Source organism: Nipponia nippon, unplaced genomic scaffold, assembly GCF_047370975.1.
Source record: "Nipponia nippon isolate SJK-2023a ecotype South Korea unplaced genomic scaffold, ASM4737097v1 scaffold_2, whole genome shotgun sequence".
Lineage (NCBI taxonomy): Eukaryota > Metazoa > Chordata > Aves > Pelecaniformes > Threskiornithidae > Nipponia > Nipponia nippon.
In genome coordinates this window covers 16,312,052-16,325,849 of record NW_028262336.1, presented here as the reverse complement: position 1 = coordinate 16,325,849, position 13,798 = coordinate 16,312,052, and the positions used below count along the sequence as shown (strand labels likewise).

General features: G+C 42.7%; 1 protein-coding gene across 2 annotated transcripts in view; it reads right to left on the bottom strand.

Moving 5' to 3' along the window:
* PTGFRN (prostaglandin F2 receptor inhibitor) overlaps positions 1–13,798 on the bottom strand; it is a 69,364-nt gene that overhangs the window by 37,014 nt on the left and 18,552 nt on the right. Inside the window, exons 2-3 of one of the 2 annotated variants that reach the window (XM_087758934.1) lie at positions 3,430–3,795; positions 2,159–2,578 (exon numbers count right to left, since the gene is read on the bottom strand). In XM_087758934.1, the coding sequence (XP_087615060.1) occupies positions 2,159–2,578; positions 3,430–3,795 (786 nt within the window). Of the gene's footprint in view, positions 1–2,158; positions 2,579–3,429; positions 3,796–13,798 lie in introns of those variants that run through there. The other variant, XM_087758935.1, reaches the window with a different exon arrangement.

The following is a 13,798-nucleotide window of genomic DNA, read 5'->3' as shown; positions in this document are numbered from 1 at the left end:
GCCACAACTATTGCCGATAAAACCAAGCAATACTCATCTTGCCACTCACCACTTGATAGCACAGAGCAGCCAAGCTGAACAGAGGGTAGCAAGCCCCACCCAAGCAGTAAAGCAAAGTCCACTGTCTGATGAGTATCTCATTGGGACATCCCTCGCTGTCTTATCATGGGATTGGAATCAGTAGGAAAGCCTAGTTAATTTAACAGACTAACACCAGAATACCAAATAAAACTCATCTGCAAAGTTAAGAGCAACGTTTCTGCAAGGAACGCTTCTGTCTTCATGAAATAGTGACGGGAATTCAGAATCTGGCAGTATATGCATACAGAGGGACTCTAAGAGTTTACCCATATGTATATTCTCAATGCTCCTTTTTTGGTTACAGACATGTCTGAAGGCCTCACAGTGTTATATACCCGTTGTGCAAGGAGCTATTAAAAAAAGACATACGAGAACAAAGTCAGGCCCAAAGATGTAATGATTTTAGGAGATAAAAGTAAATGGGCAAGTAGATAGAAGAGCAACAACAGGAAAAAAACCACCACAGTTATACAAGTAACCTATGTGTGACCTTTTTCATTAGATATGATAATTGATCTTTTGTTTTGGTGGGGTTTTTTGTTTTGTTTTAGTTTTGTTTCTACAAATTCAACCCCACAGTTTACAGCAGGTGAGAATCGGGGAAGTACAACAACCAAGCATACAATTTACAACTCAAGTTCATTTTAGCATGAAAGTGCAGAGGTTTCGGGTGTCAGCACAAGATGCTCTTCAAGCCCTACTACAGGGTGTGTGGGTAAAAATTTCCATAACATTTTGCTGGAGAATAACCTATCCCATTTAGCATAACTTTAAAAAAAAAAAAAGCTTTCATGCCTCTGACAAAGTGCCAGTGCTGCCAGTGACTGAGCTACAAACAAACAAAAAACCCCCAAACCACATTAAAAAACTGTACACCTACTGGTCTTGGCCATCCTCACCCTGTTTTTAGCCACTGATTAAACCCCACTTAAACCAAACTCTCCAAAAGTGTGACAAAATAGAGAATTACAGCTCTTAATTAAGCAAGCCCTGCCTCAGCAGAGAGCACCTGCAAGCTTTACTGTGTTAACAGACACCCTGAAAAACAGGAGGCAGATTGATCCTGTCAAATTTCACAGGCTAAGTACCACCAGGACACTAAAACTACATCCAAATGAGCTAGCCAAAAAACTCAGCAGTTCTGGCTTCTTCCTATAGTGATTAAAGGATTATAAAAATGAAAAGATACCCTTACTGTCTGAATAATTCTAAAGTATCGTCATAATCTCACATTTCTGAGGGACCATCATCGCCTGTTTTTCTACCTACTGAGTGACAAGATGCGTCACCCCCTGCTTTCCTTCCTCCAACTAGCAGTGGTAATGCTAATGCAATTAAGTGCTTAGTGCACCTACTCCTGAAATCTACATGGGCAGGGATATCTGGATATCCTCAGCACAGCACTGTATGTATTTTTGTCTCCTTAGTCAAGCATGTAATGGTATGTTTAACAGAACCATTACTGTCCTAGACCCCTGCCAACACGGTGGAGCAATCAGACCAGTGATCCAGTGTCAGTGATAAAAATCACTGGATAATTTGTCCTGTTAAATCATCACTGCCTTCCTCCTTTCTCTTGATCTTTCTATGCTATTTTAATAAACAACATACAGAAAAGCTTCATATCTGTCACTGAAACACATGCAACTTTCACAGGGGAAGTGCAGCTGTTTAGTGCTATGGGACAACCCTATGTTAGTACCAGAGCAGAGGGAAGGTTTGGGGAGCTCAGGGGTTAAATACAATGTTTATTTAAAAAATATAAAAACCAGAACCAATCTGAAGTGAACTAAGGACGAGATAAAAATCTAGGTCTGGCATCTAAGAGGTTCCAGTCAATCTTTCCATGCCATCATCCCCCTTCTCCCCAAAATAAAAGCTAGAAAAATTATGCCAAGCATTTTCTATTGACTCAGATGTAAACAGGCAAGCTATCCAAACAGCACTCTAGGTTCTCCTGGAACGTATCCTCATTTAGTTCAGCTTACCCAATTTCTGCTCTCAAAGCACCACAGTCTGTAGCTACAGCAGTGCTACGGATTATGAGCTGTGACCCCAGCCCATCAGTAACACTCACCAGTCCGTTGGATCGCCACACTTGCTATCTCCACACTCTTCTCTTGAATCTTCTGCCATGAGCTATCTGCCCCTCTCACCCACTCGCTCACAAGACACCGGTAGGCACCCCCATCCACCGACGAGGCCTGGGATACAGATAACCAATACGTGTCGTTCGCTCCTGTGTCCAAACGGATATCTCCATTGCGGTAGCGCTCTTCATAGCCAGAACCCGGCTGGAATTTGCCCTCATGAGTCAAAGATAGGATGTCCCGCCAAGTCAATCCACTTTTGATCTGCCAAGTCACATGCAGGTGAGTGTGCTCCGGTGAGGTGGTAATTGCTGAACAACGCAACTTGAAGGAGTCACCCTCAGACAGCCTGAGAGACATTGAGGAACGTGCTTTTGAACCACTCACTGATAAGCCATCGGAAATCACTATTAAAAAAAAAAAAAAGACCAAAAGAAACAAGCATCATAAAATGGAAGCAAGAAGAGAACACCCACACTGACCTGTTCAGATATGAGGCAGTACAACTACCACAGAGCAACACCTGGCCAATCATTCCTTCTTCCACACGTAAATACATTCCAGGAACAAGGAAATTCAGCTGAAAATCCATTAAAGGAAGTGCTCCACTTAAACAAGCCAAGACAAGCATTCAAATTCATTTATCCTTCCCCTGGCTTTAGTTTCTCATCCAAACATCATCATTCTGACTATTCCCATCCAGAACCATCTTGATTTTCATGGGAGTAAAAGATAAGACACTTAAAAAATAGTCTCCCAAGTTATTACTGAAGAACCCTAAATGAGAGAGTAAAGTTAGGGCATGACTGCAGTATCAACATGCTCAAGGAAAAAAGGAAGATTACCTCCTTCATATAGAAAGATCCCTAAATGACACTATAAAAGAGAGAAGACAGGCTGTGTTTTTTATCTGAAGTTAGCCTCTCTACCCAGAGGCTTAGGGACATTAAATATTTGCACACATCTTCACAAAACCCACTGCTTAGTTTTCCCATTTTTATTTACATATTTACTAGACAGAAAAAAGGAAAGTGGTGTTTATAGTAAACAGCCTCTCTTTGCTTCTTTAACTCACTTGCCTTTGCTATCATACTTCCCAATTTTTTATTTTGACCTTAGGAGAATTAAACAGGAACAGGGAGAAGAAATGAAAAAAAATCACAATGCTCATAAGCAACAAAAATTCAACATTCTTAAGGGTACATCTATAATCAATATCAAAAACAAACTTAGAGCACACCTCACTCTTCAGAAATACCTTTCACTTGGACCTCTGCATCATAATTTCCCTGAACGGTGGCATCAGTGCTGGGTGTGGAGCATTTGTATCTCCCTTGGTCAGTTGGCTGGATGTTTCTAATCACAAGTTCCACAGCATCGTTGCTGCTCCGTCTCAGTTTGATATCCCCGTGGCCCACGCGTTTTTGGTACTCCTCAGAGGTGAAGGTAGAATCCCAGGTACTCACTATCCGCATGAAGTCGGTCTCCCGGGAGAACTCCCAGTCAAAGTTCTGTTCACTGGGTCCATCATAGTCACTAACATTGCAAGGGATCACCACCTCCGTGCCCACGACTCGAATAAGAGGACCTTTGGGCACCCTCACAACACGCCCTCTGCAGAAAGCTAGGCAGGAGAATAGAGAGAGAGAGAACACACAGTTAACAAAGGAATTACCAGGATAGATTTTGACAAAAAAAAAAAAAAAATTACATAGAATTAAGGTTGGGCCCCCCACTCTGCAGAAAGACAGAGCTCTTAAGAACAGTATTTGCCATTAACATTTAATCTCACTGGAGCAGGAGCCCCTAAACACACCATTTTTAGCGTGGACAATCTTTGTTTCATTGTTTATTTAGCAACATGTTAGGTAATGAAATACTGAGGGGAGAGAGAATTGTAAGGAGGGGGAAGGGGAAAAAAAAAAAAAAGAGAAAGAGAGAACTACCCATTGATCCAACAGGTAGCAGTTTCTCTATTACAAGCCAAGTGCTATGTTAGACACTTAAACAACATTAACAAGTGGGTTTTGTTACTACAGTGAGGGCATAATGTAATCAGGTATTTTTATAAGTCTTCTGTTGACATCAGTAGAGTGCTCAAAGTAGGAAACTCACTCTCCCCTAGCTTGAGGGCCATAAAGATGGTAAGTTGACTTTCTCCAAAAATGAACATAGTCACTTCTGCCCTGAAGGGTCATGGCTTCTCCAACACAGGTGAGCTGCCTTGCCTTCCTAATTGATTTAAAAGGAAGAACTGATTTCAACAGACACAGTTTGCTTAACAGATTCCTGCAACCACACCTGTTTCTAGCACACATTTTCTCTTTGGTGGAAGTCCCAGAACATGAGAGCATGAGCAGAGCAGGCTCCCTCCAGAGCAGAGGAACACACAGCATTCAGACTGTGTTTTCTGGGACTGTCTCGCTAGAACAACAACAGTTCTCTGCAGAAGGCTGGCAAAGCAGTATGTTATGCTCCAGGCAAAAGTGTGAACCACTTAAACTAGCCAGAGAACCTGGCAAAGACACAGCAGAAGACTTTTCTGGTTGATTTGGCTCTGCAGCCCAAAGAATAACCCCAGCAGCTGCACATGGATTTTGGCAGGTTCTTGCTTCCCAAAAGAGCAAACTGCTTTGATTCAGAGTTCCAATCGGAGAAATCTTTTCAGAAAGAGAGGGGTACTACCTAAACTCAAGTCTTTAAACATGAACAGCCTACTGCATCGCACCAGCTCCATAACCACAGCAAAATATTTTAGCAGCCAGGTAGAACAGGAGAAGCCAGAACACTGAAGGACAGATCTTGCTAAAACCAAGTAGATGGCCATAGCAACATCGAAAGCAGTTGGACCAAAAGGTTCATCTGAGATACCGCAGAGGCAAAGCCAAATTTAAACAAACAACCTCCCAACACACAAAGTCCAGCAACCCACAACTGCTCTAATTCACGAGCTACATTGGGAAAGCCACCAGCTAGTGACATGAACACCAATATACTTGCTGAGCCTTCCCCTCCTATCACTCTGTATGCCTTCTTGCTGTAGATTAAGACCCCATTCACTGGCTCAGAACCACCATGCCAACAGGTATCTGGCAAAGAAGTTAGTCTCGTGGAGAGAAACCACCCACTGGGGAGCCTGTTATAAAGTGCAGCTTGTCCCCTCCAGAGCAGCGTGGAGAGGGATGTGTTAAAGAATCAAGATTTCTGTGGGCATTTAAAAACTACACAAGCAGCTGTATACACTGAGCATAACTACAAGAGAAAAAGCGTATTTTTATCCCCAGTTACAGCTCAGCAAACAGTTGAGCCAAGGACTGACACTGTCTCTACCTCCCCGGCTCGTAACTCCCAGCATGCTCTTTGCTTTGCAGGCTGCTCACATGTACAGGCTCAGTCATAACAGTCCAATTTCCTCATTGCCATGACCTTCTGTATTCAACATTGGTACTTCATTAAACTTATTTGTAATGCAGACTGGGGTTAATCTCTTACCCTTTATATCCCTCCCAGAAGATGGTTATTATGTACCCAATCAAGTGGCTGACTAGTCCTAATAAGGAAGCTGGACTTCTCTGTACCATTCACATGTGAATTGAAGAGAAAAACCTCCACTGCCAACGTATTGTTCCACAACCAGATGTCTTTAAGGACATCTCTCTAAACACAAGCACCATATACTAAAATCGTTGATACAGACAAATAACCAACAAAAAATAAAGCAAGCTGCAGGGCTCCAATGTATTTCCTCACTAGGTCTTAAGTTGCAGTCCCATTCAATCCTTCAACTTATCCTCTTGCAGCAAGCAGTAACAGCAGCAGGCAAGCTGTAAAGCACTGCCTGACAGCCAAGCCAGCCTCCAGCTGACCACTGTGAGAAGTCAGACCAGGATCCTGACTGAGGGCACTCCTCAAATGCTGACGTCTTTCTAGAAAATACTCTCCTGTGACACTAAAACAAGCAGACAACAGTGTTCCGTGTGTGTCTTCAGCTGTAGGCCCACATACCGTGCACTGCACTAATCCAATCTAGAGGTGACAAAGGCATGATTAATGTGGCAAGGGCTGCAAATTTGCGTTTGAGATTAGCTCTGACAGCTCAGTTTCTCTTCTTCCAAGGTCATTAAAGACCCTTTGACACTAAATGAAGGTGGGGGTGATTAGCACCTTCCTAAGAGAAGGGAGGCCAAAGGGAAAGATAGGGGCACAGGGACTCCTCAGCTGATCTGTTCGGAGTCTGTACTCTATTGCTGTAAAGCAATGACTATCCCTCTCTTCACAGCACAGTCCCACAAGCAATTCCGGTTTAACACAAAGTTGGAAGGAGGGCAGTGGAACAGGCTGCAGGAGAGAAGAGGGACAGCCTGTAACAGCTATAATTTACTTTACAAACAATAATATTTGTTACTGCTAAGATAAATTAGGATTCTCGTAAGGCAGAAGCACACAGAGACAGCATCACAAGATAAGAGAAAGAGAACTTCCTGCAGAGCATCTGCTGTGCCCTGCCCATGGGTAAGGGGGAGCGTGCAGAGGGCAGACCCTCCAAGGGTGAGCTGCCTTTCTACATGACCCAGGAGGCTCAGTATGTACCAAGCTGTGAGTTCAGGGTTCTGCTTTTTGTCCTGCAGCAGTCAACAGCAAGAGTATCCCTAGCTACTAAACAAGGTGTTATGTTCTTGGCTGTGCATTAGAAATTAACATTTCATGCAGCTGTAGCAGAAGGCACAGAGCTACAGACACTGATCTTGGCAAGAGGTGCGCTCTATTTTACTTTGGCAAATAAATGAGGAACTTTTACAAATTATTTTATTCTTGCAGTGCCCTGTGTTACTCGCATAAACCCCCTCCATCTTCCCAGAGCAATCAAAGTTCAGCTTTCATGATACGAGAGCTTCAAACTCTGTAAATTTTTTTGAAACATTTATTTACGAAGACACCTAATATATTTCACTGTTAATATAAGGTGACATGTTCTTATTGAATTCACTTGAATCCCATTTAACTGTAGAAACAGATGGAGGAGGACAGAACAGTGTATACACTGGTGACAGTAAACAACAGAACTTTGACAATTCAGTATTTTTCAGTATCACTGAGACAAAGATGTGTCTTTAGTAGGAACTCAGTAACTGGCTCTGTATCATAAACTGCAATCAAACACCTTTTGGACATCAAACCTACCTGAGCACAAGACTAATTGCCTAAGTACAGAACTTAATTTTTACAGAGTTACCAGACCACCAGATGAAATTGCAAGGAACTATTTTCCAAAACAAAAGGTAACGGAGCCCCTGTAAGGAGGCCAGCACACAAACACAAGGGATGGGACTTGTTCCTTGGGGTCATTAGAGAGGTGACAGCACTACCAGGCAACACTGCTGCTTTTGCAGGGCTGGGCCAGAAACACCCAAAAAGTAGGGCAACCACAGAGCCTTCATGGCTGTTTGTCAAGCACTTGATTAGAGGATTCTCCCAAAGGAACACATGAAATACTCCACCAGGAACATGGGCAAAGTGTGGCTCAAGGTAGAATAATAAACTGGGGCCTGCCATATTAATAATACAGAGGCAAGATAGCCCAAGATACAGCCTAGGCAGTTTTGAGCTAGTGTTTGTTCCCTAGCAATGGTCCATGAAGTACTTAAATTAACTTGTCCCATCACCTCGATACACCATCTCATTGCTGTCATTAAATGAGATCCTTTCAAAGAGTAGAACAAGGAAAGCAGATGACTGAATAGATAGGTTGTGAAGTCAATCCAAGTACATTAAATAGCAACCTGTCATTTTTAGGATAACCAAGAAAACAAATCAGCAAAACTGTGCAGCATCTACAGAACAGGTGATCTGTGTCAACTCTCAACAAGCTACACAGCTTCTCAAGGAAAGGGCTGGGGAGAATTTCCTCTTGCATTAGGGACACTGCTATAGATGAGGGAAGTCTTCTAGGAGCTTCATCTTCACACGGGTTTTGCATCTACATATCATTTATGCAAGAGCAAGATGAGAAGTAATCTGTGGAGTTGCCCACAAGGCTGAGAAGGTATTGTCATTGCAAAGAACACACTTCTGCTTCAGCACTTTCTTACACAAGGTGCTTCCTCCAGCCTGCGCCAGACAGCTCTATTTAATAAGAAAACATGTTCTCTTAGCAGCCCAGAGGAGGAGGTTGACTCTTTACCTCCGCCAGCCAAAGGAAAATGCAATGTCACATGCAGTAGGAAGCCAATTAAAGCCAAAAAAGTAAGAGCTGAAGAATGAGTAAATTGGCTCAGACTAAACACTCGAACCTCTGCATCAGAAAGACTGAGAACACAGAGTCCAGCTCCTCAACCAAGGCAGTCATGGGAGACACAGCGACAACTTTGCTGATGCCTTTCATCTCAAAAGATATTTCCGAACAAAAATTGTTTCATTTGCCAACTGAACATTACCATGTCTGGGAAGGAAATACAGCAGCCCTTTCAAATTCACAACAGTTTACGACAGGAAAAAAATACTGTAGCCAACTTTGCAAATGGTGGTAACATTTTTCCCTCCCTGAACTCCTCCATTTATTTTCAATCTAGGCATCACTTTGCTGCAGCACTGTGTAAACGAGGGGGTTGAGAAGGGACAACCCTTCTTGTGCCACACTGGAAAATAAGCAGTGGATTCCCCGCCATTAAAGCAAAATGCCGAATCTCCCGCTTCTGTACTGCACTTCTTAACTACAGTGTTTGTGACGCATGAAGCTGTTTTACAAAATGGAGGGGAAAAAAAAAAATTATTTTTGTATCTTTTTTTGTCCCACCAAAGAGACCTGTCTACACAAGTCCTCTTCCTCCATTTCGAAAGAGAACTGATCAGGCTCCCGCTGGGAGGCCTTCAGCGACTTTCCCTAGTGAGCAGGCAGGTGAAGGGACAGACCGCATGCCACACGTTCACAGGCTCTTCTCTGGGGATGGAGAACCAAAGCATATCAGCATGGGAGATTATAATCCTTATCTCCAATCTTCCCCTTCTCCCCTTGCCTCTCCTCCCAGCTCCAGTTATCATCAGGCAGCTACACATCAAGAATGTCATCTGCTACTATCTAGGAGAGAAAGAACAAGTTACAACAAACATGCCTACAATGTTTGAAAACCTTTCAATACTGTTAACGCTTTTTTTTTTTTAAATATATAACATGATTTTCCTAGAAGTGGCACATTTACACAAACAGCATGTTGCTTTGGGATTCCCCTCCCCCTTTTTAAATGCAATCAATTAAATTTTCTATCCTACACTGTATATGTACGAGAGGAAAAGTCAGAGAGATTAAGCAGAATAAAAGGAATTTCTTGAAGTACCAGAAATGCAGCTAATTATTGAAATTTCTTTACTGGTCTCAAAAGGAAAAGAAAAAAAAAAATCTAAATATGTGAGATCTCTTACCATTCCTGCTTAACACACGACAACATCATACTCTTCTTTCCAGTGCAGACAAACACACAGTAGGGGTTGGGATCTGTGCTAAATAAAGTGGTAGGCTCTTGCTACTCTTCCCAAATTACAAAATTTAGATCGCCCTAATCAGCAGAAGCAACTCACACCTTACAACCAGTCAGCCTGCACAGGGAAGGGAAAAAAGGGTTCCTTTTAAAAGAGACCAAATTTGATTCCTTATGTCAAAGCTGTAATCACCACAGCAGCCTGGAATCACCTGAAGTGCACAGGGCTCCCTCCACACCTTGCAAGCCAACAGTACTGTTACACCTCCCCGACTGCAATACTCCCTACCTAAAAAAAGACTGATAGATTTTTATGGCTTGAAAGATCTGCAGCATATCATCTGAAGCTATCAGAGAAGAGGGAATGAAAGAGTCGATGAGAGAGACATTTACATTGTTCTTTCCCAGGCGGCTAGGATTCTTTTTTTAGATAACGTAGAGCTCTTATCAAAAGGAATTAGCCTGGGTGTAATTGCTTAAAACCCATTATCTCTATCAGGATGAAGAAACGCATACTGCATCTTAAGTGAAGCCTCAGAAATGCTATCAAACTGCAAGGCTGCTGGATTGCTCTAATCTCCATGCCATCCGAGATATCTCAGAAAAGCCATATCTCCAGCACTGGGTGAAAAAGCAAGTACCTTCCCAATTGGACTCCATCTATACCATGTGGATTAAGATTCACATGAAACAATTAAAACAACATATTTTGCAGCACAGTAATGACCTGCTGTGTTCCCCATTCACCTCCCTCACCCACCACCCCCAAGAAAAAGGATTTCAAATGCACCTAAGCAAATCACAAGGCTTTCACTAGGACACAGTTCTTGGTTATCACAGAACCACAGAATGGTTTGGGTTTGAGGGGACCTTTAAAGATCATCTAGTTCCAACCCCCTGCCCTGGGCAGGGTCATCTTCCACTAGATCAGGTTGCTCAGAGCTCCAGCCAATCTGACCCTGAACACTTTCAATGATGGGGCATCCACAACTTATCTGAGCAACCTGTTCCAGTGTCCCACCACCCTCATCGTAAAGAGTTTCTTCCTTTTGTCCAATCTAAACCTACCTTCTTTCAGTTTAAAACCATTGCCCCTTGTCCTGTCACTACAGGCCTTGGTAAACAGTCTCTCTGTCTTTCTTATAACTCTCCCCCACCCCTAAGTATTAAAAGGACACAATATGGTGTCCCTGGAGCCTTCTCTTCTCCAGGCTGAACAACCCCAACTGCCTCAGCCTTTCTCCATAGGAGAGGTTTTCCAGCCCGCCTCTGGACCCACTCCAACAGGTCCAGGTCTTTCTTGTGCTGTGGGCTCCAGACTCCACAAGCCTGTCAGGGTTCCTCTGGATGGCATCCCTTCCCTCTAGCGAATCAACTGCACCACTCAGCTTGGTGTTGCCCACAAACTTGCTATGGGTACACTCAGTCCCACTATTTATGTCATTAATGAAGATATTGAACAGTACCAGTCTTAATACAGACCCTTGAGGGACATCACTTTTACTCATCTCCATTTGGACACTGAGCCATTGACTGCAACTCTTTAGATGCAGCCATCCAACCAATTCTTTATCCATCAAACAGCCCATCCATCAAGCCCATACCTCTCCAGTTTAGTGGCAAGGATGTTGTGTGGGACTGTGTCAAAGGCCTTACAGAAATCAAGGTAGATGATATCAATTGCTCTTTCCTTATCCACCAATGCAGTCACTCCATCATAGAAGGCCACCAGATTAGTCAAGCAGTTAAGTTATGCTATGGTGCATCTTTCCGTTTCCAGGAGTCCCTCTGTGTAGCTGTTAGATGTTTGCTGCCTTATATGACTAGTTACCTAAGCTCTATCTGTCATCAATGGAGAGAAGCTCTCTGAAAAACTTCTCTCCCACTGCTGTTTATAGTTAGAGCCTAGGGAGACAACCTCCTGAGCTCAGCAGAAAAACTAAATAGATTTCCCATGCTTCTCCCCAGCCCTTTTAAAAAAATTTCACAAACAAAAAAAAACACAAACCAAAACCACCACTCTTACTCTAAAAACACAAAACACACCAGCACAATGGGCCAGATGACCATCCTGATCTGTTCTGCCCAACACAAGTGTCTGGATGATGTTACTTTGGATAAATACATACTAATTGGCAAGTTCAGATCTGGAAACATCAGTCAAAGACCTTGTTATCTAAAAAGACAGGGACAGTAAGAGAACAATACTTAACCATATAAAATACACTATATCACTGCAGATAGTCAGCAGATCATCTGATCACTGCCCAAAAAGATCTATTTTGGAAAAACTTCACTGAACTGTCTCACAAGAAGGAAAGCCTCCTTCCTCTGCTAAGGCAACTGCAACAGGCAGAATTGCCTCTCTTGCTGTCTCTTGGGCTACCAGGAATAAAGCACTGTTCACCTGTTCAGTTCCACCCCTTTGAAGACCAACTGACTGGCATCTCTTTCACCCAAGCACACAACCCATTTCAATTTTCTGCCAAAATGAGCCACGAAAATTTCCCACAAGTGCTTCTGTGGATTATTCCTGCTACAATACAAGAAGAGACCAGTAAACTACAGCGGAAGCCTGTAAGGCAGAAATCAGGTTGCATATGCAGTACTAATTAGAGTTTAAAACACTACCACCGGCTGCTGACAGCACAGATCCCACTGTGCACCACTGCTTCCCAGTCATGGGGAGAGGTGTGCTACTGGAAGGTAGAACAAGGCATAGGGCAGGTAGAGGAGAAAGGAGAAGCCATATAAACCTTTCCCAGCTGTGCAAAGCAGAAGGCTAGTTTGTCAAACAGAGCGGCCCTTGGCAGGCAGAGAACTGTAGCACCACTGGTCCAAACAGAACAAACGTCTAGCAGACTGAGATAATACTAAATATCGTGTTTTAGATTGCTCTGGATGTCAAACAGCTCCATCACATATGATCTCTATTTCCTTTCCCTACCACTGACTAACAGTTAAAGATAAAAGGCTGATTCTAAAGAACTACTTTTGATAAGTCTCCAAAATGCAGCTGGGAGCAAAAGGGGAAGAAGAAGAAAAAAAAAAATTAAATGCAAGAGTCAACATGCTGCTTCTTCCTGGGTCTCACCTGAAGTACCTGTCTCTGCTAACAACCTTCATTTACTTTCCTCCAAATAGTCTCACAGAGCTCCATTTTTACCCTACTCAGCCAGAGCAGCCCATTTAGGTTACCTGGTGACATCTGACCCAAAAAGTCCAGGGGCTCTGGAAGTGGTATTTAGACTGCCACACAAGACAGGTGATTTTCTGTTGTTCTCAGAAGCAATTTGTGTTGCCAGGAGAGGTTCAATATGTTACATTCTAAGGAAAACAGTTGACAAAGCAGTAAAGCCCACAACTGAAAGCTGAAAAGCTAGCACAGCTGGAAGCAGGGCTGCAAATATTTGCAGGAATGCTGTATCTAAAGTATCTTCACATTTTCTTTAGTGAGGAGGAAGGACACAGGTTAAAAACTGCAATACTAATTCCAACTCAAGAGGAGTGCATACATTTACCAATATTTAAAAGAACTCCTCAAACTGGAATTATCAGTGCTGTTCCACAACATCATTAGCTTGTACTTATCTGTTATCTTAAATCTTTCCCAACGCACTTGGAACTGAGCAGAGCAGTCCAAATCCATTCGCTCTATACTGCAGTTTCCTCTGGGCAGAGCCCAACCATTTTCTTTGCTCTGTGTGGAATGCAGCACACTACTAGGATTAAACTGAACTTTCTTTAGATTTAACTGGAGAAAACAATCAGACTAGAATAGACCATTTCTAAATCTGCATCTACATTAACTAAAATCATACACTGAGTGTGAAAATCCAAGCCAAGACAAAAATTCCAAATCCCAGACAAGATCTTGTTAAACTACAAAAGCTAATACATTTTTCAACCAGCATTATTTTAAACAGGACATAGGACCTAGCAGAGGTGAGAAAGCTGGAAAGCTAGGAAAAAGTATTTTAGTCAAAAGACTTTTAAAAATGCACATATAGCAATATCCATGTGTTTCACAAACCTATAATTTCAGAAATCATACATTTAAAAAAGGAAATCCTGGAACGCTCCCTCCTCCCCTCTCCCAAAAATAATTTCCATTATCATCATCATCCCCTTTTCCTCCCAGAGCCCAAGGTATTG